Below are 25,820 nucleotides of genomic sequence, written 5' to 3' on the forward strand. Positions count from 1 at the left end.
ATGATGATGTTTGCCAGTGATTTTAACAGGACCACATAAAGTTAAAGGATACTTTGGCACAGTGATGTGGTAAGAAGAGAAGCTAACCTTCCCTGAGTGAATCTCTTTGGCCTCTTTTCTGTTCAGGATGATCTTATGTTACTGAAAACCATCTGATGCTTTTGTCTATGTTGATTAAATATGTTGCGTCTGACAGCTTGAAATACCAGCTGTAGCCTACTTAATCTGGCACCCCTTATTTCCATAAGATACATCATAATAACACTGATACTTAATAATAATTGATTCAAAAATATTCCATTTCTAATCTTATATAATGGATGAAATATGAATTCAAATTTGGAATTTATAGTTTTAGAGTTTGAGCTTTAGTCTCTATGACACAGTGTTAGGAGGAGGTGGGACTCAAACCGCCAGCAGCCAGCTCACACAGCACTATCTGTGGTGAAATGGTGAAGCACCTGCCCGTGTCCCCAGAAATGCTTGCTACAGCCTTGCACTATGTGAAAATGGGAGTTGCATTTAAACTGCTCCAGCATGTCCCTGTGCGAAGTGAAACATGACTCCTATGATGAGGTTTTTATTTACAACAGGGAGGAATAATCTGCCTCTCTTGTTGTGTCATGCCAGGCAGCAAATAATCCCTGAGTGTGTGTGTCTGTGTGTGTGTGTTTCCCCGTTCAAAGCATGTAGGCTACAGATGTTCTCTCTCTCTCTCCCCCCTCTCTCTCTCCTTTCCCTTGTGAAGATAAGTGTACACACACACACACACACACACACGTTCCTCTCCTGCAGCCTCGCAAGGTAGAGTGTGTGATGCCATGACCGAGGACGCGTCCATCCTCTGCTGAGAACCATGCGCTGCCGGCTGAGCCCTGCTGGAATGAACCGACTGAAAGAGGCTTTCAAGGGACTCACCTGTGGATTTGCGCCGTCAAGATGCCTTATGTGACCAAACCTCTGATTTTACTTCTGTGTCTGCTCGTTACCGCTGAATGCCGTAAGCACGGCAACCGGGTACGGAGATGGACCGGTACCGTGGAGACCCAAAAACACGGCACGTAAGTGAAAGACTGCGAGCAATGCGCAGATACTCAATGCAACACTTTTAATTGAATTGTCTCCATCATATGATTTGTCATTAGATTAGACAGCTTGAAAGTGCTGCTTTATGTGGGATGGAATTATGTTTTTGTTTTTTGTTTTTTAAGATGCGTGAGATTAGTGGAGCTCGAGCTCACTTGTCATATTATTTGGAATGATTTACATTTCTCAAATTAGGATCAAATTGCAAATAACAATTATGAAAAGAAACAGAAGTGAACGCGAGGCTCACGCTGAGCCAAATCACAGCTGTTCTCCCTGCACACAGTTCAAGATGCATGATGGAATATGTGTTGGGTGAAATGTATGTTTTATCAAAATGTTACAAATCCGTGAGGTGGTGTGAAATGTAACTTTCTTCACAGCTTCTGTCAATGTTTTTTTTATATACATATATATATATATTATTTACTGGTGTGGCCAACAACTAGACAGTTTAAGTCTTAACTTTGTGCTCTGCATAAATGAGGTGTGGTCAGAAGTGGGTCTCCTTGGCTTTATTGCAAGACAGTGATATGTTGTTCATAAGCAAGTAACCGTTTGTGCCTTAAGACTTATAAACAAGATTATCAACAAATGTATCTATCAATTTATCAGACAGAATGAAGATGATGGGTATCATATGAAAAGGGTTCGTGTGTGGCTAATTAAAACTGCATGGACTGTGCTCTAAATGCTATGGACTGCAGATATATCAGTGCTCTGCAAAAACATTCACCCACACACATTCATACATTCAACGGTGAAGCTGCCTGCCAGACGCTAAGCCGCTCATTAGGAGGAGTTTGGAGTTTAGAAACAACACTTTGACATCTGGTTTATAGGACTGGAGTCAAAACGATATTGTCCATCACTGGTTTGAATGACTAAAAAAAATCATTGAAGCGTTTATGTTTGCCAAACCAAAGACCTCTAGTGGTTGTGTGCATTGTGATTACTTGTACTGAGGAGGATTGACACGACGGTTACTTACTGTACGTGTTGGAGAACTCTGATCATGCTATAATAATAATAAGAAGAAGAAGAATTAGTATCAGTTTTATTAGTAGTTTATATTTTTAATTGAGAATCATATCCTGTCATGAATGGTAATAACCATATTTACTTTTGTGGGCACTGACAAACAATGTAATCTTGCTGATGGGTGGACCATATCAGAAAATGCTTATGTGAGACCTTTTGGGAGACAGTGACTCATAACCTATTTTGTCACTCGGTTTGGCGCACTGAATGTCCTGCCAGTCCATAATCACTGTCTCAGGAAATGTCAAAAAACAGGGAGGACTTTGGCAGTGGGCGAGGGTCTGCGGTTAGGCTTCGGCAACAAAAGCAGTTTGGTTAGGGAAAGGTTAGGGAAAGATTGTGGTGTTGTGAAAATCTATGTTAAAGCGCCCAATATTGTATTTTTCCAAATAAATCATTTGTCAGTATTTTCCAACTTTCCTTCTGGCCAATTGCCGATGCCCGTACCGACTGATACGCTAGCACATTTTTTTCCACCTAAGAATCTTTTCTGCACTGGAATGAACACATTAGGGCTGCAACTGTGATCAGACAGCACACACCGTTTGCTCATTCATATTCACGATTAGTCAGTTAATCATTTAGTGTATAAAATGTCAAATAAATTGCGAAAAATGACAAATAAATGAACGATGACCCACTGGCATCACTGGCCCATACCAATAAAGGAATGCAGATATTATGGTGCATCCCTTGTCATATTGTTTATGTCACTGGGGACTGTTTCTGTATTAAAACTAAGACCAAGTGTTGCCATGGCTAACCCTAAACAAAGCTTATAAATGCTGTAGTCACTGCAAAAAGACATTTACTGAAAGGTTGGGTGGTTCACCCGAAATCAAAGCAAATATTTTGTCAGGGAGCATTTCTCTAATTCATGCAGTATTGGAAAAATCTTTTATCACTTGCCAGATTTGTTTAAAAACCTCTTTTCATTAGGCTAGTAGAAAAGATAATGGCTGGCCTTAAGTTCCCTTTGAAGGATATTAGCAAATTAGCTGTGTATCAGTGTAATTTCTGGGAGACAGGACTCGACACGAGACCACTATTTGGATTCCGTGCTCTGTGCATATGTTTATTGCATAACCTTAGCCAAAATGGGCATAATTCAACCATCCTACCACCCATGTTTCCTTAAATCCTTTTGCTCCTTTTGTCATACCATTTTGGCATTCACAGGCCATGCTATTGTGCTGCTAGTCGTGGTCCAACCCAAATGCACTTGTTTGTGTGACGGAACTCAAGAAAAGTGCTCATGATTCACGGCGTTCGCCATGATGGAGTCATGTGCATCTAATCCCAACAGCTCTATCAGTGCATAATAGCGGCTTGAAAACTAGTAAGCACTGATCGAATCGATCGAATGACCGTTGTGTCAAACGCAAATTTCACTTCAGAGATGAAAAGCTTTAAAAGACACAAATCAGAAGCAGACTTTATGCTCAAGCAGAGCAGGCAGCAGTAAGCCATTCTCACTATTCTACACATTATGTTGAAAAGTTTACCTAGAAAAAAAAAAAAATTAGGACTTTCAGATGTGCGGTGTGATGCAGGAAATGTGCTTCATTCCATTGTATAAAAATCTGAATGGAAAGGGGGCAGGCAGAGCAACACATTTCTCTCACCACAGACACCACAACGCTGATAATTATCACAGCATGACATTCATTCAACCAAGGGCACACATACAGTTTTAGGAGTGGCATGTCTGCAGCCACGGTAACCGTTTTGTTCGAATGCACAACAGGGTTGATCTCGGCATTTCAAACACATATTAGCATTTTCTGTCTGTCATCTCTCAGCTGCTCGTTCTTTTTTGTCTTTCTACCTTTGGAATACATTATAAAGAAAGAGAAAGACTTTTATTCTGGTAAAGAAGCAGGTTGTATATAAATGATCAAATTGCAGTTCTTCTGCTCACCTGTCACAGCAGATTGAATCAGTATTCTCCAGTGTTGGTGCTGTGCTTTTTATCTCTTCAAAACCAAACTGCAGTCTTTCGGTCGACTACCCTCTGACAGCGAATGTGATCTTCCTCTAGCTCTTTGGCAAAGAAGCCCCCAGATGTGACCAAGTCTCGCAAAATGAAGACAGAACATCTGCTCAAAGTGGACGATCATGACTTTACCATGAGGCCAGCATTTGGAGGTAGGTGTGGAGTGCTCCTGACTCTTTAATGCATTATTTATGTGCTATACACATAAAGGCGTTTATTCATCCGTAAACTGACACAAGCCCAAGGTCACTGTTTTGTTGCTTCAGAAAAGCAACACAATATTTGGATACAGGAGTGTGTTGTTTATATTTTCATTATTTTATTCCCAACATTTTCTGTTATTTTCACATAAATAAATACAGTTTTCCTATTGCCAGTATAACAGAAACCACAGACTAGCTTCCATACAAAAAAAATATGATTTAATTTTAATAGAAAATCTAAGTGTTGCATAAATGTTTGCATTTCCATAAGATCCCCACCCCCTTAAAATGTCTCCCTTGCTACACATCTTGCTCATTTCTTTAAGAACCAACTTTAATCCTTATGAAAAATGTTCTTATTGTTCAAAAATGTATATGTTATATGCTTTTAGTTTTTATAATATAATTACTTACAAGAGACAGGATATCCTGACTTTCTGTCCCCGGAGCCAAGTTTCAGAAAAGCTGGATTTTTCCCATGATTCATCTCCATGGCACCATTAGACCTTCATGTGTTATCAATACCCACATCTTTCAAACTCTATTACTAGTTTGCGACACACATAAATTTTAAATTGTTTTAAATTTGTGACCCAAACTGATAACCCTGATGACAACACCATGACAAAGCTTTCAGTGCCTCAGAAGACAGTAAACGTCCAGGCTGATTGGTTTAAAATTGGTGGAGTGCACCTTTAACCCTGTACTGAATGTTATCCTTAAACCTGCATGAAGACAGGGATGCAGCAAATAGGGAAGAATTTGGTTGACACAAGTGTGTTTCACCTGCCCTCCCTCAAGCAAAAACAACTTGCGTGTCAGCACTTCCCTCTGGCCTCATGTCTCATAAATGATTGGTCTTTGGTGTCCACAACCTCTGGTATGTGGGGCTCTTTGATGTTATACCAATTTAAAGTATCCATCCTCCCCCTGTAATCATCTCAAAGCATGTAGCATCTCTAGCCTACACCCTCAACATAATCCTGCTCTCTCACCAGATTGTGACTACATTTACAAACATGGTTTTTGTTGTTCTGCTGGATCACCAGTGAAACTAGATCTAAAGCTCCTATTTAAGGCTGACATTGTCACTAATCTCCCTTTCTGGGTTTTTAAGATCAATTTTTGCAGTGTGACACATGCTCAAGCAAGAAGTTGTTCCCCAAGTTATGACGCTTTTGAAGTGTTTCAAGAGTGTCATTCTAAAGACTGCAGTTCAGAAGATGATTCACGCACCTTCGTTCGAGCTGCATGTCTGAACATATTTTCAAGGCATGGGTTAAATCTAAAGATAGTGGTGTTTTATCACTGGAATATTTCAGAAGGTAGCTCAAGGCTGGGTCTTTGTTGATATGCTTAAAAGTGTGTGCCTGTTCTATGTATCAGTCAACTGAAACTTGCTGGATCTGCTCAAAGCTTGACCTTTTTTCATAAAGATACTTGGATACTAAGATAGATGCGCATATGTGCTCAGAAATAGGGTGGAAAAGGAACATATCTTTCCCCTGACTCCTCTTCCTCTGAAGTTCTACCTTGTTGGGAGCAGAAGATGAAACCGTTGTTAAGTGAGGTCTCTTCTCTCCCCATTAGAGCGATTGTTACTTCAGAGAAAGGCAGAGCATGTAGCAGGAGGTCACAGTGGAAATGGGACTAAAAATAGCCTGGGCACAAAGCACAAAGTCCCAGCAGAGGATGCGCGGCTCTAGTTGCATTAGTATAAAGAGTGTCATACTCCACCCTGTTTCCCTACAATGGTCCGCCCCCTCCAGATGTGTGCAAACCCTTTTTTTATATTAAATATTACTTTAACATGTTTTTTTTGGTTTTTTTTTACTATAATACACCAGGAGGGTGCCAGCTTAGCTGCATCAGAATGAAAATACCCCCAACAAACCCCACCCGTTCCTCCAAATGAACAAGTCTGCAGCCTGTTGTTATTGAAGTTAGAGTAAAATTATCAAGTTGTGTTTTACAAAGAAGTCATTGATAAAAAAGTAAAATAAAAGCAGCACTTAAAGAGTTTTAAAAACAACCACAACAACAACAAAGATGATAATGGATGATTTAATCACTTTATCTTGGCGGTAGAAGTGAAATTTACTGTGCTCGTTCTGCAGCAAATAATTTGTCTTTGCAAGGGGAAAGTCAGTCTGTAAACCGTGATGATTGCTTACAATTTGGCCTTGAGTAATTATTGTACTGATTCCTTTTATTTTCTTTAAGCTGGGGCTTTGTTTACAACTTGTTTAATGGCTTGTGTTATTTTGTGTTCTTCAGCATGTCGCTGTATTTTAAGATTCCAGGGATATATTTTGGTAAGTACAGCGTTGTCATAATTGACAGGACATCAGTGGAGCTACAAAAATAAAACAAAACCAAAGTTGAACTTTTTCTTTAATATTGATGGACAGCTGTTATATGTGCTGGTATATGTTTTCTGAAGGCATGTTTGATTATTGAATTTTATTGAGCTTATTCATGACAATCCACCTTATAACTTCCTCGATTTCTTGTGGCTCAGTGGAAAATGTGCAATATGACAGGTATAGTAACATTCTGCATACATTATTAGGTATAGTTACATATAGTACATTAGATAATGCCAGCTCCAAAGAGTTAAATAAAGCAACATGTTCACCACCAAGGTGCACCTGACAAAGACTTTCCCCTAGGTCAACAGACTAATTCCAGACAGACCGTAAAATTAGTCTTTGCAACATTATAGTAGTACGATAAATACCTGTAACATCGACTAGACAGTGCGACATCATGAAATACAGAGAGAAAATCATGTTATTTTGGTACATGCACTTTGCACCAGTCACTTCTTCACCACTAACAGTGACAGAAACACATAGCAGAGAGGATGCCCAGAAAAAGAAGCAAGCGGAAACAAAATGATTTTGTGTTATTTTTGCCAATTATAAAAAGGTCTTTGGGCCTGGTAGGGGTTCCTGTTGGCCTGGTGACTCACCAGGCTTGTAAAATTATAGGGGAAACACTGACCTTGATGGTTGATACAACGTCTCATTAAAAGCCAGGGAGTTTACAATTTTTGGTGAGCAAATAATCTCTTTTTTAAATGGAACATGTCATCTAATGGGGATGCTAAAGAAAGGGTAAGAAAGTCATTCATAAAGAGTTCTTATCCTCCAGGGACCATGGGAGTTTAAAATTATCTTTATTGAAATCTAGGAATTATTTTTTTGACTTACCAAACTGTTGGTCAAGAGGAAACTTTGACCTAAAGGGTCTACCAAAATAATGAATATTTTTCTTCATGGGACCATGAAACTCAATACACAAAATTTGATTATGTGTTCATTTTCCAACAACCCGAAATCAATCGATCATCAATTAACTCTCAAGCAACTTAGTACTGTACTTTCATAGTTGTGGAACAAAGGGTCAAAATTAATAAGATAGCCTTATTTAGGGTCAATCCCCTAACAACGCCCTCCCTGCCTGTTAATCACTTGATGGTTTTCAAAACTCACGACTTCGGTTTGAAATGCAAGCTCAAGCCCAAATAACCCCTGATCTCATCATTGTTAGTACTGATGAGTATATATGTGCACTATAAAACTGCTACATCGGTACATAGCTGTGCACATTCAGAAAGGTGTGGATCAAATCATGCTGCATCTCTTTCAGTGGACAGAGGAGGGTGAGTGTGGCTAACGTGTGGGGTGTATTATTGCTCTTAATCCTCGGAAAGATAGCACATTAAGCTTGTTGTTAATCCACACTGAAGGGAAAGAGAGAGAGAAAGCCCGTCAGCCAGATCATTTGATGTATGGGTTCAGAGCCAGTCATGTTATGAACTGTTAACTGTAAACCAAAGCCACTGTGTGCTTTTCAGAAAATGTGGTGGCTTAGCAGTGTTGCGGATTTACTGGAGGTCACAAAGTCAAACCTGGGGTTGTTTCATGCGGCCTATTACTTTAATATATCCTCCACCCAGCCGTTAAAGGCGCATGACACTGTTCAATAGAAGTACCTTTGTGTTAGGTAGAGAGAAATCCACTAACTCACAAATTGTTTTAGACCTTCTGATGGCTATTCCTTCTCATTTGAGCTGCAGTGATCAATATTTTCATCTTAACAATGAATCAGATGACAAATAGCAACCACAATGAGAAGTGCAAAGTGGTAGGTGTTGGACACAGAGAGGGAAGGTGATTATTAAATACACTCTTAACCGATCACATCACTGGCCTCGTATCTCATATAACTGCAGGAAAACCAATCACAGTGATGCGTGAGGACAACGGTCCAACAAATGGAAAGACACATCTCCCACTGAGTGCCACCATGTGAACACGCATCACCACAAATCTGCTGGGAGAGCCAGATGGTGTGGGTTTTAATTGTGGTAACCATCGGCAGAGTCATTATGTTTGTTTTGGGTTGTCCGTTGGTATGTCTGTTTGCCCCATTCTCAAAACGCCTTGAGGGAATTTCTTCAAACTTGTTGAAAGCATCCTCTTGAACTGATGATTTGATTAGAATTTAGCAGTCAAAGGTCACTGTGACTTCACAAAATACATTTCACAAACACAAATATCTAATCGGTTAAAATGATGGCATTTTATCTCCAAAAGACCCATTCTGTCCATTGTTCTGTCCATAACTCAGGAACAGAAAAAACAATTGTGATCACATTTCACAGTTTTTCACGCCTGGTGGCCCCACCTGGCCTGTCAGGAAAAGGGACACAAGACCTCTGGGGGTATTTGTGGCCACTGACATCAGTTGGATCCTTTGGTTTATGTGCATTGACGGATGGGAGGGTGGATTCAACTTATTTTGGTACATCCCACAGATTCTTGATCAGGCTAGGATCTTGAGAGTCTTTAGACATTCCTTGGCTGTTTTCGAAATGTGACAGGGGTAAATTATCCAGCAAAGAAACAGTGTCAAAGAACATCCACATGATTGCCAGAGCCCAACAACCCTGTGTTTATTCAATTCACCTGTCACTGTTTTAATGTTGTGGTTGACAGGTGTAATTAGTTACTTGATGTTATAAAAACAGGAGCAAGCATCATGATTGATGGCCGAGTGCCACTGGCTAATGGTTCAGGTGGGGGGTATGGGCGGAGCCCCTAGCCCAAGGATCCACTCAGCCCAAGATAGCATCCCACATAAGCAGGATATTTTGGCTTCAGTTTTGTACAGTGGAAGGAAGTGGTGACATGTTGTCCATCTTTATGATAGTCAGCAATATGGACAGACATTGATGTGATCCAGAACTACAGCTAAAACTACAAAAATTTTACTTTTTGCTCTTTATAAGTTATAATGTCAGATTTTTTTTATTATTATTATGTGATACTGTTTCAGCTTCTTTCTTTGCCTACAAGTGTCTAAAATGGAAAAAAAAAAAAAATCAATTAATGCGTCTTTAACTGTATGACTGAAGACCAAAGGATAGTGTGGCCCATCCGCACCTTGAGGAAAAGCTTACTTTTTTGGTCTTTATTCATGCAGGGGAAGTCAACAGAGCCCTGGGTTTTTTCCAGCAACTTCATGCTTTACACTCCTGAAAGCTTTGAACAGTTCCTAATCTTTTAGTCTTGATGAAAAGGTTAAAGGGCCCTTGATGCATCACTTAAATGCACAGAAATCCATACCAATTTATTATTATTATTACATTTAGAGGCTGCAACTCATACTATAACTCAAATGATAAATTAACAGATTCAAAACCATCCCCCACAAGTCTTAAAATAACATGGCATGATATCCATCACACATCAGGGCTGTCAATGCTACTGTCATGGTTTGATGTCAGAACTGTGGGTATTCCATTAGGAGATTGTATCAAGCATGTTACATCAAAGGAACTTGTACTAATCCATTGATTTAGGCTCACTGCTTCTTTATTTTTTAAACCAAAGTAAATGCTGTTGTTTATAAATTGAATATTTTTTGTATTGGCACTAGAAGAGGTTCATCACATCAGATGTTGTGAACGGCAGAAAAATGTCATTTGCTTCATGCCTGAGTACCAGAATGCTATCTCTATGTGACATCCATGAGGGCTCAGGGGAACATAACGATAAGCAGCACAGTTTTTGGTTTTCCTTTTTTTTTTTTCCTAGCTGCAGCTTTAAGCAGTGCTCTCTTGTGGATGGGTCAGTAGTACTCCCAGATACCATCTGGAGATGTCAGCTTAATTTGACATGACTGGAGTGTAGCTTTAGCTGTTAGCTTCACTCGATGTAATCCATCTTGCCTACAGTGTTAGCCTAGCCTAGCTCTGCCCAGCTGCATGGCAGGCCCCACTCCACCAGTGATGAGCAGATTAAGCTGGCAGTGGTTCCTCCTGCCTACAGCTCAGATTAGCACAGGCATCAATCTGTTACGCCATCAGACAGCTGTTACTCTGCAAATGACACTTTGTCCCAACTGAAGTACAGACGCAGAGATCCAAAACTGGCTGTAAAAGTACATCAAGTGTTGGTCAGGGTATTTTGAAATTCTGCAATAAAAGAAAATTCCGATTTTTATCAACCTGGGTGTCACAATACTCTGTGATGAACGCAGCTTTAATAAGATGCGTTTTGCTCTGCATACAAGACCCTGCATTTGTCTGCAAATAGACAACTGTCTGCTAACACTTTATAGGATGTCAGTGTCATATTTACAACATGTTTCACTGCCTGCAAGTGACACAACATTTTAAATACATAGAAAAAATAATTATTATTGGACGGGCACTGAGATAGTTCTAAATGTTCCTGACATGCATTCACAGTTAACAGTAAGGGTGGGCTGTCTTGTTGCTGCTGTGAGTGAAGTGGCAAGGCTGTCTGCATTAGTGAGCTATGAATCTTTGACAGACGGACAATAGAGCAGTTTAGTTTTGATAAAATCTTTGATTGATTGACCGTGTTAAACTCACAGATTTAGAGGAGTAATGTCAACGACAAGCTTTGTAAACACTGAAATGCCTAATTGATAACACTGAAACTTTCCTCTGGGGCCACAAAAACTTAAAAAGTTAACAGCTGGCAGTAGTTTCCTTATTTCCTCCGCCTTGGGGAAACACTACACAGTGACACACATCCTGGCCTTAACAGTTATTGCCATCTGGATAAAGACGACATTCAAGTAATAAATTAAATTTAAGTTATTTAAAGGAAAAAAAAAATTCATTCTTACTGTTTGTCACAGCAGGTCTTCATTTTCTTTCTAATGACTGTCCCTGGCAGTGTGTCACTTTATGCCAGTATGTCATCCCCATCTCTGGATCTATAGCGGATTACCCCCTGAAATAAACTGAATACAGCACAACCTGTCGATTCTCAGCTTCATAAAAATATATTGGGATGTTGGCCATCAATGCTGGATGTTGAGACACGATAACGACAGACTTTTTCTTAAAGAAAGAAAGATTATTTTTTAAGTTCTTCCAAGAGTTAAGCTGCTCTGGCTGAAATAAACGCCTCCAGCGTACTGTGTGTCTGTATATCATCACACAACCACCCTGTTTTTATTGCATGTGCCTGCCAATTTAAAATGAAATAATTTAATCATATTAAAACTTCATTTTCCAGTGTGTGAGCTTCGTTCAGTCTACATGGACAATTAGTATTCAGTGTATTCCAAAGCATAAAGCAGAAGCAATGATAATGAAATTGAATGTAATATTAATATTAATATTAATAAATTTCACAGTTGAAAATGTGCATATATACATGAAACTCTTATTGGAAATTGCCTTTCTTGTGAAGTCAGAGTCACCCATTAAGAAAATGACCGTGACAAAACCCTTCTCCATTTTACTGTCATCGCCATGTGGATAATTAGCAGCTGTAGACCTCCACTGCTGTGTTGAATTTGCTGAATGATATCTACTACTCACTTCACACAAGAGTGACCATTTTATATTAGCACATAACATTAACATGAACACAAATGTTTTGGCTCCCTCAGTTTGCAGGCCTCTCACCGTCAGTCCTCTTTATATGTGGACGATATGGTCAAAATCTATCAGAGTATATGTAATTTTATATCATGCTCAAGATATGCATCATGATGCAGTAATGATTCTTTCAATTCAATTAAGAAATGGTTTAAAATAAGTGACCAATTAATGTAACATTCTCATGTGATTATTTTCTTCCTTTATTTAGGACTTACATTCAAACAAAAACAACTATATCACACCAGACACAAAACAGAAGGCTTGAAAGAGTGAAGCTAACATTCTTTCAGCAGGGAAGCTTTAATGCCTCCTGCTGTGTATCTGCATTTTCATTCCCTCCTCCATGTTTCTTTTTCACTCGCTTCTTTGGTGGCAGTCGGCCAACTAGCTTAGATGTACCACCACCAACTGTCCCTCTCACATCACGTGAAGACGTGGTAAGCAGTCCTGCTACTCAAAATCGTGTTGCTCATCATCAGCAAGGCAGCTGGATTCGCGAGATTACGAGATCACGCAGGGATCCCCCCCCAGTCTATTCCACCAGTAGAAACAGCATTGCCAAGCCTCTACTAGATTTCTACCAACCCTCTCTATATATGTCACTCCTCCTGACCCGAAGTATCTTGATAGTTTGAATCTCAGAACAGGGGTGCTGCTAGAAACTATGGGCTTTTTGACCCTGTCCTGCTCTGAGTCCCCTGAATAAATGACTTGATATAGAGTAAGTTTATCATTGGTTGATGAGGTCACCCTGAGAGCAGAAAACCATTTCTGCCTAATGCGTCGAGAAGACACTTGATGCCATTGTTAGTAAGGGAAGAATAATCTGAAACACAGAGATCCCTCTACAGCCCCTAATTCGATGAACTTTGGCGGCTCTAATCTAGCATTTAGTGTCTCTGCAAATCACTTTGGATTACAGACAGTACAGATAAGTGATGCGAAGTGGTTCAAATCGCCTGTAAATCTCCCCTCCACTTTAACTCTATTTACAGTATGCAGTGTGCATATGTGGGAGGATCGCATGTAATACTGTTATGCTTATGTGGTGGTCAGAGGTCATGATAGATATGATAAAGTGATAGCTAACATCTACAAGACTCCAGTTGCAGCGAGACGCGGTTAACGGAACACGAGTGCTTCTTGTTGGGTATGGCTCTTCTACAATAAACAGATGTCAGATCTGTTTTTGTGGGTCACTTCTTCCACTTCCTGTTGTGTGTCGTTATGCCCCGTTCATGCGCAGCTTAAGTGAGACAGATGCTAATTCCTGGATTCCGCACGAGTTAAATCAGACTGAGAAAATGGACCAAATGTCACCTCGAGTTCACGTGGAGCTAAATAACCGCTAAATTTAAATCGACTTACAGCTTTAACGATGCAGGTGGGAATGAATAATGGACACTGGCACTTTTAAGACAGTTCATAACTTACTTCAGAAATCAGCCCATCATTTCCCCTGTGATTTTGTCCCAGCAGCAGGGGTTAGGACAGTCGTAATTTGATCTTCTATTGATTATTTTCTGCTAACAATAAACATGTCTCACATGCGGCGTTAACTTTGCTGTCATTTGCAGCAGATTAAAGGACACGTATCTGATGCTGTGGTCAAGTGATGGCTGTTCTGTGGCTTTATAATGAAAATGTCACTGCATATTATTTTTTGTACAGATTGAACTATTGGTTCTCTCTTTAGCAATAATCAACTGTTGCAGCCAGTTCTCATAAAGCATTTGGGCAAAGCTGCCTGCTGTTACATAACAGCGTGCTCACTCATCTGTTTCCTCATGATACGCTTTCGTTGGGCAGGTCCAGCAATCCCTGTTGGAGTGGATGTTCAGGTGGAGAGCTTGGACAGCATCTCCGAGGTCGATATGGTAAGAGAACCCATGTTTATGCATACACCTCTGTGTAATGTGACGTTATTACAGATGATGTGCAACACAGTGTGTGATAAAGATAAAATGGGACATAATGAATAAAACTGAAATAATGTTTTTAAATAGCAAAACAAAGAATGAAGCAACAAAGAAAAATGTCCCTACAAACACACATCTACATGTGAACATATATAAATATAGAGTAAATGTTTATATACATGCAGTATATACATTTTCATACTTACAGACACACATATAAACTCAAATGCACACGTTATAGTCTGCTTTTTTCATGTAATGGTATAAAATATAACACAAAATATTATGTAGTAAAATCTTTCCACAAGCTTTTTCTACACTACAAATCCAGTGTAACTAATATGACTGTATGCTGGGCTGTAATTGCTGCCAAAACACAGGTGAATGAAAGCACCATGCGTAGACACAGACACGGAGCACCGTTAAGTGGGAACATGTCTGAGGATCTCTATGTTCAAGTTTATAAGGAACTTCCTGTTTCCTGAAAGCTGATAGCTGCTTCATTCTGTACAACTTGGAGTTTGTGAATTGAATGAATGCCTTTGCAGTTAGAAAAGTATGATTTAACAGGGATTTGCTATCACCTATAAGTTCATAACTCAAGAGATTCTGACAGGATTTCTTGGCTGTAGCAACAAGACTGGATGGTTATGGCTGAAATCCAACATTATGCCTCGTTTTCTGGCAGAATGCTCAACATATTGAACAGGATTTGTGCATGAAAATGTTCAGCGACAATTAAAAAAAAAAAAAAAACCAGTGGTTAATTTTTGGATTAGATGAAAGTTGCAAGCCATTGTTATAAACGATGTATTCAGTGATCGATATGCAATATTCAGATGCAAGAAATTATCTATTTCTTCCAGTGCAATTAAAGCCAAAACGATTTGGAGAGAAAAACCTGTGGATTCCATTTTCTACTTGGAGCTGACTAAACAGAAAAATATGAATGGTCCTCTTAAAGCTCAGAGAATCAAGATGTACCGAGCTGTGAAGCTTTGATTCAGTCAAAATCTAATTAAATGTTGACAGTTGACGACCAAGAACAGTTAAATGGGTGCCAGTTTTCCCCATTGTTTTGGGTGTCTACACAGGCACTGATCATTCAGCTCCTGTTAGAAGCCTTTCTCCCTGTGTGAATGTTGCTCTTGCTTTGAGTAGTTACTTAAGCTCCAGCCCATTCTGTTTCTCAGCTTGTTTCATAGCTGATTAGTTTTTGTTTAGCAGCATAGCATATTAGTGAACATTTACCTGGTCTTGACATACATTATAGATTATCTTAAATTAGAAATTAAATATTAAACTGTCAGTTAATCTGTTTTTTCCAATCACATGTTTGAATGACGTTAATAGATGATAGCTAGCACACTAGTATGCTTAAATGAATGTGAACAGCTGCTAAGAAGGAATCAAGGGGAATAAGCAACAGATGGTAAATACTTAAAAAAAATAAGCATGGCATATAAAATGACATATGACATAGAAAAATTATAGTATGGTTGTGTCAGGTGCAGTCAAAATCCCAAAGTTGTACGCTTCATCACAGAAGTAAAGCAAGAAATAAAACCAACATACCTGCAGATGTATTTGCCGTTTCCTGTATGTTGCCCAGCAGTCTAATGACGATATTTTTAAGGTGAGATGGTACTGTATATTATCTTCAAACATCTTTGTTGTACCTGTACTCCCTTCCTATCACTCCATCAGGACTTCACCATGACTCTGTACCTGAGGCACTACTGGAAGGATGAGCGCCTGTCATTCACTAGCAGCACCAATAAGAGCATGACATTTGATGGTCGCCTGGTGAAGAAGATCTGGGTCCCTGATGTCTTCTTTGTGCACTCTAAAAGGTCCTTCATCCACGATACCACCACCGACAACATCATGCTGCGGGTCTTTCCTGATGGACACGTGCTCTACAGCTTGAGGTCTGTAAAATTTCAGCATCTGACTTGGTATATTTTAGACCCATGTTGATCTGCCTCAGAGGAACAGAAGAACTTTTTGGCCTTTGCCTTAAACCATTATGAATATCACTGGCCTTTTCACATAAAAAAAAAAAAAATCTGTGGAAATTCTTCTTCTTGGGTGTTCAATTGCAGCAAGTTGAATCTGGAAGTCCAAACCTCCTCCGTTCTGCCAAATCTTTATTCTAGTATATTTATCAGTTTTTACTTTTTTGTAAAGGTTGGTAAGTAGTCAGTTTAGTTTCAGACAACCCAAGCTAACAAAAGCAAATATTTTGAATCTGAAAGAGGTCAGGAGTTTACCAAAAGGAATATCGAGTCAATAATCAAAGGGCTGTTAGGATCAGACTGTTTTTCCACTGACCATGGATGACAATGATGTCAGTCCTCTAAGGAAGAGCATTTATATTCTGTGACCATTTTGATTCCACGGTATCCAGTTAGAAATATTTTTGGTGTATTGTTTCCACACATAGACATTGGCTTACAACAATAATCTGCTGATGATTTTCATACCTTAGCAAAATATTTATATATATATATATCATCTACACAATGATTAGAGTCATTAGCAATGAAATTCTTGTTCCCAGGCTCCTTTCAACAATGCTCATGCAATATGTATAAGAGACAAGTACAAAAGTAAAGTGAGAGACTAGATAAAGAGAATCTAAGACTAAGACATACATAGTTAAAATATAGGAATGAAATATCATATATAGAGAAAGAATAAAGTAGAAATATCATCGTTATGTAGACTTGTGCAGAGTAGTGTTGTGCACTGTTTAATGTAGTAATGTAGCCTCAAAACTAAAGAATACCTGAAACTAAGAAAATGAATAGTCTGACACTGTACCAGTGTTACTTTTTGGTTAGCACTGTTGTCTTACCACAAGAGGGTTCCAGGTTCAAGGCTGGGTCTGTTCTCCCTGTCCCTATTTACTCTGGGTGCTCTGACTTCTTCCCACAGTCCCAAAAATATGCACATTAGGTTAACTGGCCGCTCTGTATTGCCCCAAGATGTGAGTGTGTGAGCAGGTATTGCCTGGTGACCAGTCCAGTGTGTACCCTGGTCCCTGCCTCTCACCCACAGTAAGGCACGACCCTGACGGATATGTGCTACAGAAAATGAATGGATTGTTTTTCTAGACACACAGACCAGATATTGTCTCCGAAACGTGCTACTGACATAAGCGAATCTCTGAGTGACTCTTCTAATTCTGCTGGCTTTCTGACTGTGTCATCATCTTTCTCATAGTTCTTTTTTCCTACATCCTCCTCCTCCTTTTCTCCAGATTATGATATCATTTCATCTTAATAATGTTATAATTTTCCTGCTCCAAGTGAGCCTACATGTGGGTATTTTCTGTGCAGCTGCTCATTGAAGTGAACTGTCAGACTGAAATATGACTCACGAAATCTAAAAATAATGTATGACTTTCAGTGTGATGGATTTGGGAATGTGGAGTTGAGCGACAAATAAAACCTCCTGCATCACAAGAAAAAAAAAAAACAAGACTCATTCGACAAGATGAGAAAAAAGAAAATCTGATTTAATTCACCTCGAATCTGAGCAGAATAAGTACATGAGTGTAGCTAGGTTCACACACATGCTCAGGCTGCAGACTGAGCAGCAGCAGAACATGCAGCTATGACAGTACATGAATTTGTTAATTGTTTAATGATAGTCATTGATAGTCAGTAGGCTTTATATATTGCATTGAATCTATATTTAGTGTACTCTGAACACCAGAATAAATAAACGTAAAGCTGGGTAGAATTTTAAGATGCCAGGGAGCCCCAGGGACAACAAAAAAAGGAAGCTGGTCCCTTAATAATCCCCATTCCTCCCCCTCAAAATGTGGGATTTTCTGTGCTGAAATATTTGGCTCGGGGTTTGCTATGCGACAGTTTGTTTCAAGCACAAACATAAATCAGTTCAGACACACGCAACACATAAAATACAAAACTGAAATATTGAAGGACTTGAACCCATATTTTGACTCAGAGACCACACTCAAAAGAAAACCTTAAGAGCATGCAATAAAGTAGCCAGTGTAGTGTGTTAATGATCAACATGTTAGAGGGGAGCCAATCTTACAGACTGAGTACATATGAAAGAAGCTGCAATCTTTTGTGGCTCCAGAAGAAGCTGTGTGAAGTCTGATGAACGTCCTCCAGTCAGAAGTACAGGTTTGAACACATATATATATATAGAAATCTTTAGAGTGGAGTTATGAAGAAGAGAGCTTACCAAGCCTGTAGCTGCTCCTCATTTGAGGGCTCCAGGGCTCCAGGGCTAACACGCACAAATCTCAGACCAAACTGTCTGTGGTCCACTTGTGCTGCAGGTGATGTCGGCGTCAGATTTTGACAACGAGAAAGAATATGTGGAGTAAAAAAAATATATATATCTTTCATCTCTGGTTCTGCAAAATCAATTGTGGTCTTTTTTTACAACTGCCAGTCACGAGTCTCTTGTTGAAGTTGTAAAATGTCAAATCTGTGTGGTTTAATACTAAAAATTGGTCAAATGACTGTGTTGTGAAATGTGTCGCCCATAGTAGTGAGCCATGAGAGGTCCTCAAATCAAAAATATATATATTTTCCTAATGATATTGTTTTGGAGATAAAAGCTGTAGGGATGTCTGCTTTCTTCCCTAATGTAATGGAACTGGATTGCACTTCACAGCAGAAAAAAACAGAAAAAAATCTGGATGTAAATGTGTCTAATGGAAGACTTTACATTAAAGTAAATGAGCACTGATAGCACAAAGAAGGTTTTGCCAGCTGAAAAAAAAAAACAAAAAAAAATGAATGGAACTACTTTTTTAGATAACTCAGCTGTGGTTTGGCAAGCACAGATTTGGAAACTAAAATTGCTCTGGACCACTGGATTTTTATTGATGCTCTCCTATAATGTTACAAATGATGTCTTGGTAAACCACAAAATTACTAGGTGCCTTTCTAGGTGTTTCCTCGTTCATGATAAAATTACAGCTCTGCAAGAACAGCAGCCCTGCACTTGATCCATGAGAGCAGGGTGTTCAGTATGAAGTAAATATTATTTTATGTCAACATTATTTTCATTTTTCAAGTAAAACTCTCTCACTCATAGGAAATGACAATTATTAAGCTCTTTTCTTCAGAATGCTCGCACGTACACTTAGGCAGCAGTTTATGATATGATGGAGCAACAGTAGGAATACAACCAAAGCGTCAAACTAGATAAATTCAGTAACTTTGCAGGAACATACATAAGCAGGGCCTGATGTTAGACAGTGTCTAGTGTCTTTATTACCAATCTTCATTAAAGATTGTCACAAATGACAGGAAATGATGTTAGACATGAACAATAACATACAACAAAGGTCAGACTCACAACACAACTTTTCACCCTGAGATCATTTCAAAGAGTAAATAAATACATTTATTTATTTCAAAATGATGTTTTTCATAAGAATACATTTATTTATTTCAAAGGGCTTTTATTTCATAACCCCACATTTATGTATTTCATAGCACTCTTATTTCACTTTTGAGTAAAAATATTCTACAACATTTCTGTCCAGCGAACTTCATGCCATTAATTATCACTGAAGGAACGGTTCATTAATAAATGAAAATTCAGGTACCTGATGATGCTGGTAGAAAGCCAGATTTAGTCTCTTAGTCAGATAAATAAATAAAAATTCTGGAGCTTCACAGCAAAACAGAGTCAAGAGGATGGGGGAGTGGGGGATCCTGGAAGCCTCAAGGTTATGTTATTTACATCCCTTTTGAATCCAAACAGCTTCACTGTAGACGCTATGCTAAAAGTGCTAGTTTGCAGTGGGTGGGTGCAAACACATGTACTTGCAGTGTAAATAACATTTTCAAATCAATTTGAGATTTCAGGCCTTCTGGAGACTTGAAGATGCGACGTGTGGAGACATTTCATTTGGGGTGGTTGGTTGGTGGTGGTTGTTGTTTTTAACATTTTAAAGTAATTCCCCAGCTGCGTTGGCTGTTTTGGAAAGTGCTGCAAAGCTGTGTTTGCTGTAAAGCTTCAGAAATGTTTTGTGGAATAAGAAACCTCACCCACCTTTCCATCAGAATGAGGATGACTTGATAATGACTGAATTTTCATTTCTGGGTAAACTGTTCCTGCAAGATAGTACAGCAGGTACAACTGTTGTTTGACTAGCCCGGAGGCTTGACAACCTGCCAGAGGCGTGATAAAACCTAAATTGTATAATTGCATCGTTTTCCATTAAGGCATCGCTTTCCTTTATGGCACCAACTGATGTGTGGATTGGTGCCCACATTCAACAATATGCTCATGTGTTTAGGAAACTCACAACATGCAGCTCAATAGCATAACATGTGTTTAGCCTAAAATAATAAAAATAAAATAATCACGTGGAGTTCTCTGCCGGTCACAGTGTGCTTGAACTTTAAAGTGACATTCATCAACGGATGCAATGCAGTGACTCCATCCATCCATCCATTTTCTATACCGCATATCCGGCAATGCAGTGACTCGTTTGGCTGTTTGTGTCTGTCGTTGTGTCTGTTGCTGGACAGAGTGACGGTGACGGCAGCCTGTAACATGGACTTCAGCCGCTTTCCTCTGGACTCTCAGACCTGCTCGCTGGAGCTGGAGAGTTGTGAGTACATGTTTCATTTACGCCTCTAAAAACCGTGAAGTGCTCTTATTCCTGCTTAGTCCAATTTGGAAGATGTGTTAAATTATCAGAGCTCACATAGTGACACATGAAGTGAAGAAGACATAGCTAAATTTCATGAATATAAGTAAATATTTCATTAATTGGAGGGAATACCAGTCAGCTTGGATATTAACATTCTCCTTAATTTATTATAATGTTCTACCCTTTGAAGTGAAGATGCCATAATCTGTTATTCTGTAACTTGACATGCAGGGATTGGCTATTGCAGTTTTTATGGGAAAGAACTTAAATTGTTAAACTATCAAGTAGTCTTTTGATACTCTAAAATTCAAACAGCAGAATAACTAAAAGGAAACACTCTAAATTAACGGAGACAAGGTGATTACACTGAGGTCGAATACAATAGAATGCAGGTTTAGTGCCGTAAAAACTCTAAAGAATTCTGTACTACTTACTACACCTCCTACGTACTCTCATTCATATGAAGAACACTATACTTTAAGTTTTAAGTAGTTTTAGACTGATTGAGCTCTGTGTTTGTGTGAAAGAAGTCTAAGGTTGTTAGCGCCACCTCAAGCAAAGGTGTGGGATGCCCGCCTGTGAATATTTCTAGTAAAAATGATGCCAACTTTGAAGTTGCTCAGTCTATCAACCAGAGAAATTATGGATCTGTTTGGTTCTCAGAGGAGATCACCAAAGAGTCAAGAAACATGAGTGGCCAGTCAATGAGACAGAAAATTGAAGGCAAAATGGTCCTAGATTTACTTTGATGCTTTGACTTTTGCATGTCACATCTTTGTGGTCTGCCTTGTAATAATCCAGATTAACCTTTTAAAAATGATGCAGTAACATTATTTAATGCTTCATTGTCAGGCCTTGTAATAAATCCTTTCTTACAAATGCATTACCAAGAGTTGACCATAAGAGGTCCTCTCTTGGCTCAGTCAGATGCTTCAGAACAACAAACCATTAACTGCACAACATCGGTTTCTCCTGGCTGACATTTTGACTCGTCGCAACAAAAAAAAGCTGTCTTATAACATTAAAAGAATAGTTAGAGGTTTTGTTTTTCTGGTGAAAGTAAATATTCTGCTAAAAGTAAATATTTAACTGGAGTCAACAGATATGTAACCTACCGTCGCATGAAGCATGTAGGCTATTGCTTTAATGATGCCGCTGTCGAAAAGCCATTATGCACAGAAAGCCCCACTAAACAGATTTTGGCCTTTAATTGATGTTATTAGTTACACTTGTGTTTGATAAGTCGTGTAGTCTGCTGTGAGGAAAGGCTGTCACAGGGGTGTCCTGGAAAAACCAGCTGTCTACCGGCAAAGGCAGATTACCAGTGGCCAACTGCCCTGTAGCCTTAGCCTGTCAGAGGACTGCCAAGCCCCAGTTTCACTGTGTGTTCATTGCTTTATGGCAATGTGATTACTTCAAAATTAGCACTAAAAAGCTTTGACAGTGTGTCCTGCATGATAAATCCTACTCACATGGTATATATTCTTAAATGAATTGTTTCATTTATATAGCACTTTTGTCTTTGTCTCTTCATGTTTTACAATTTCATTTTTTTCACAAATTCAGATATCAGTACTAGTATACTAGTATAGTAGCAAACTGCTTTAGGGTTCACTGTCATGTCTAATGCAAGTGACAGACAGGAGACACTGGGAATTGAACTGCCAGCCTTGTGATTAGAGACAAACCTGCTCCACCTCTTAAACTATATCCACTGTGTTTCATCAAATCATCACAAAATGACTGAAACAGAAAACGTGCTTCCTGGCTGTACTGCCAGCTAGGAGCACTGGATTGTTTGGGAGCTCTAACAAGGTGTATTCAGGTGTATGCACTGTACTCCATGGAGGTGACATTGTCCATGCACAGAGGGAAGGAGCTGGTGGCTCAACATGGACCCTCAAGAACATTTTTGCCCTGTCTGCAGGTCTTCGCTGTAACCCAGCACATCAGCTGGTACTGTTAGTGATGAGCTTAGCATAACTGACCACGCTTGGCTTTAAAGTAATTCTTCGCCTTGAAACAGGCGTGGTTCCACAATACTGTGTGTAAAGTGCTGTTCTCATATACCAGTTTAAGTGTTTTTAGGTAAAATCTCAGGGCCATCAGAAGGATAAGAGAGCACGGCATGCCTGAAAAGAGACAGAGGGACTAGATCCTGTCTTTTTATCTTCTTTATTTCTGAGACATCAAAGATGTTCCCAGGAAAGATCCAGCACACACCAGAGAGGTTTTTTTTTTTTTTTACAAAGCCTCCCCCACACTTTTGAGATTAAATGCACACCTTCTGATGTTTCAAACTCAGCTGTGAACTGTGTGCAGCTTCCAAACATCAACAGCTAACTGAGGAGACATTTGGGGATGTGAGGTCGCTATTGGGCGTCGCTCAAAAAATTACAGCGTAAAGATTAAAGCTATTCATAAAGCTTCTTTCAGCTCCTGAGGTAAAAAAAAAATGCTCATAGTAGGGGGCTGCACTATTTAAAGTTTTATGGGTTTCCCAAGCAGAGAGGAGGATGGCTGCAGGAAGTGAAAGAACGAGCTTATCAGTGTCTTTGTTTCTATTATTAATCACAGCTGTGATTTATTCCCCAGAAAAACAAAACTAAACAAAACCTAAAGCGTATTTTATAGCCTCAGTTTATTTGACTGTCATTTGAAGAGCATAGACAGTAATAATGAATGCGGTGAAGAGTTTTGTTGTCGGTGACTCATCTGCATCAACAGCTGTAGAACTTTGGTAATCAACCATATCAACCCGTCATTGAATAATTTATCAAATTTTGCATTTTGTTTATCTGTCTGATGACACGCTGATAGCAATATCGATTAGATATCCACAAATCTGCTGTTTTTCTATATCGCCAACAAATTCTACAGAAAGACCGAAAGCATCGCTGTTCGTTTGCCTCCCGATACTTTAACTCAGCAACAGGTAACAACTAACGTTTGGTTCCTAATCTAAACACACACAGATATGTAGCATCATCGTTAAGACTCAGTAAATTCCTGAAATAGATGGCCGCTGTAGTTTTTAGCAAACATTCCAATTATTCAAACAGGAGGAAAGAGTCATTGTGCAATTATGACCTTCTGTGTGTCGCTCTGGAGACCATGGAACATTTAGTCCCAGAACTATTTCAAGGTAAAATAAATTATATTCTCAGCCTCCAGGTTGCATTTGAGAATCAGCATCTCAGTGCACTTCAATAACTCAGTGAAGTTGGGAAAGAAAAGCATCATCTGAACGCGCTTACCAAAATCTGCTTCTGAATAACAGAGAAACTCAGACTACAGTACACCAAGATGGAGTGTGACATCATTTTTTAAATCATTTTTACCCACGCTGGCATCCTGGCTGTAGGGATGGCAGACTGAGATCTGGATGGATTGCCACAAAGTATTGCACAGACGTTGGTGGTTCTCAAAAGGAAGAATCCTGACTTCTGTGGTTCTCTTTTCTTTTACACCACCATGAAATGTGTGGCTCAGAGTGAAACAGCTGTTGCATGGTCAGATATTCATGTTCCCACCAAGATGAATTTTGGTGATCCTTTGATTTCTCATCTGGCACTATCACTTATACTTTTATATGCATAACACCTGCAAAACTAATAGCGTTCCCATCATCGTCAGCTTTATATCTGTAATTCTAATCGTTAGAGGCAGAATTTCAGTTTTGAGATTAAATGTGAGGTGATATATTGTGGTTTCTGCTCATCCCCAAAATAGAGATTATACTGATCATTAACACCAGTTATCATTTTAGGAATTCTTGCACATGCTGCCAACTGCTAGTTTCATGGTGCAGGTTGTTTACTTCTTCCTCACGCTGCGGGTTGTCGGCCATCAAAAGCTGTTATTTTTTTCTCAAGAGAGAAACGTTGGGTCAACACATTCACTCATGAATAAATAAGAAGTGAGGAAAACATGTAAGCGGCGTGAAATGAAAAAAAGAAATGAAAATGAAAATGAAAAATATATGTTTGAACACTGGTTACCCGGGTAGTTAGATTTTAACACTGATTTTGCCCCAAGGTTATCCTCTTCACCTACCGTTATTCTGAAGTGTGATAATTAGTGATGAGCCACAGTTTTAAAGTTTTGTTGGCAATGACTGAGTACATGATTGGATTTGATTGGCCTGTGTTGATGTTTCTGCAGATGCCTACACAGATGAAGACCTGATGCTGTATTGGAAGAGCGGCGATGAGTCCCTTAGCACTGATGATCGCATCTCCTTATCACAGTTCCTCATCCAGAAGTTTCACACCACGTCTCGCTTGGCCTTCTACAGCAGCACAGGTACACACACACAAACACACACAAGTATACACACACTGGATTAACTGAGGAAGAAGAGCTCAGATGTCTGTTTGTCTGACACTATTTTTGTAACATCATGATATGATTGATGATTATTCCACTGAAATGAACCATGTCTGCAGTCATTTCTGCCTAGTACGGGCCAACAGTTGCTGAACTTAAATGTAGACTAATTTGACAAAATGACTTTTAGCTCCACTTTCAGGACAAATGTTTTATTTCCACTGCTGTCACAGCTCTATTCAAGGCCCCAACTGTTAACTTTATATGCCAACCAAACTGCGTTGGAGTCAAATGAAAAAGTCCTTCAGCTTTAGTAGCAAAGGAAGAAAACAAAATCTTATTTTATTTACTTATTTCATTTATTTTAAAATCTAACCAAGTGGTTTTTTTGTTTAAACCTAACCCAGCCTTAGTCACTTGTCATTGTCACTTGATAAAACAGACAAAAAGTGGTTTGGAAGGCACAAACAAAATTCAATTCAGTTTCAATTCAATTTATTTATATAGCTCCTTATACAATCAAAAATGTCTCTAGATGCTTTACAGCAAGCAGACAGTGGCAAGGAAAAACTCCCTTTTAACAGGAAGAAACCTTGAGCAGGACCCTGCTTGCAAGGGAGAACTATCCTGCTGATAGTCAGCTGGGTGA

The 25,820-nt window shown here is 39.2% G+C and overlaps 1 protein-coding gene across 1 annotated transcript in view; it reads left to right on the forward strand.

Moving 5' to 3' along the window:
* The first annotated feature begins 403 nt into the window (after positions 1-403).
* Positions 404-25,820, forward strand: part of gabrr2a (gamma-aminobutyric acid type A receptor subunit rho2a) — a 32,800-nt gene continuing 7,383 nt past the window's right edge. Inside the window, exons 1-6 of the mRNA XM_046413865.1 lie at positions 404-1,061; positions 4,169-4,275; positions 14,072-14,139; positions 15,889-16,112; positions 20,718-20,800; positions 25,007-25,147. Of these exons, the coding sequence (XP_046269821.1) occupies positions 940-1,061; positions 4,169-4,275; positions 14,072-14,139; positions 15,889-16,112; positions 20,718-20,800; positions 25,007-25,147 (745 nt within the window). The 5' untranslated portion in view covers positions 404-939. The remainder of the gene's footprint in view (positions 1,062-4,168; positions 4,276-14,071; positions 14,140-15,888; positions 16,113-20,717; positions 20,801-25,006; positions 25,148-25,820) is intronic.

The sequence above is a fragment of the Scatophagus argus genome, chromosome 15 (assembly GCF_020382885.2).
Source record: "Scatophagus argus isolate fScaArg1 chromosome 15, fScaArg1.pri, whole genome shotgun sequence".
In the NCBI taxonomy this organism is placed as follows: domain Eukaryota; kingdom Metazoa; phylum Chordata; class Actinopteri; family Scatophagidae; genus Scatophagus; species Scatophagus argus.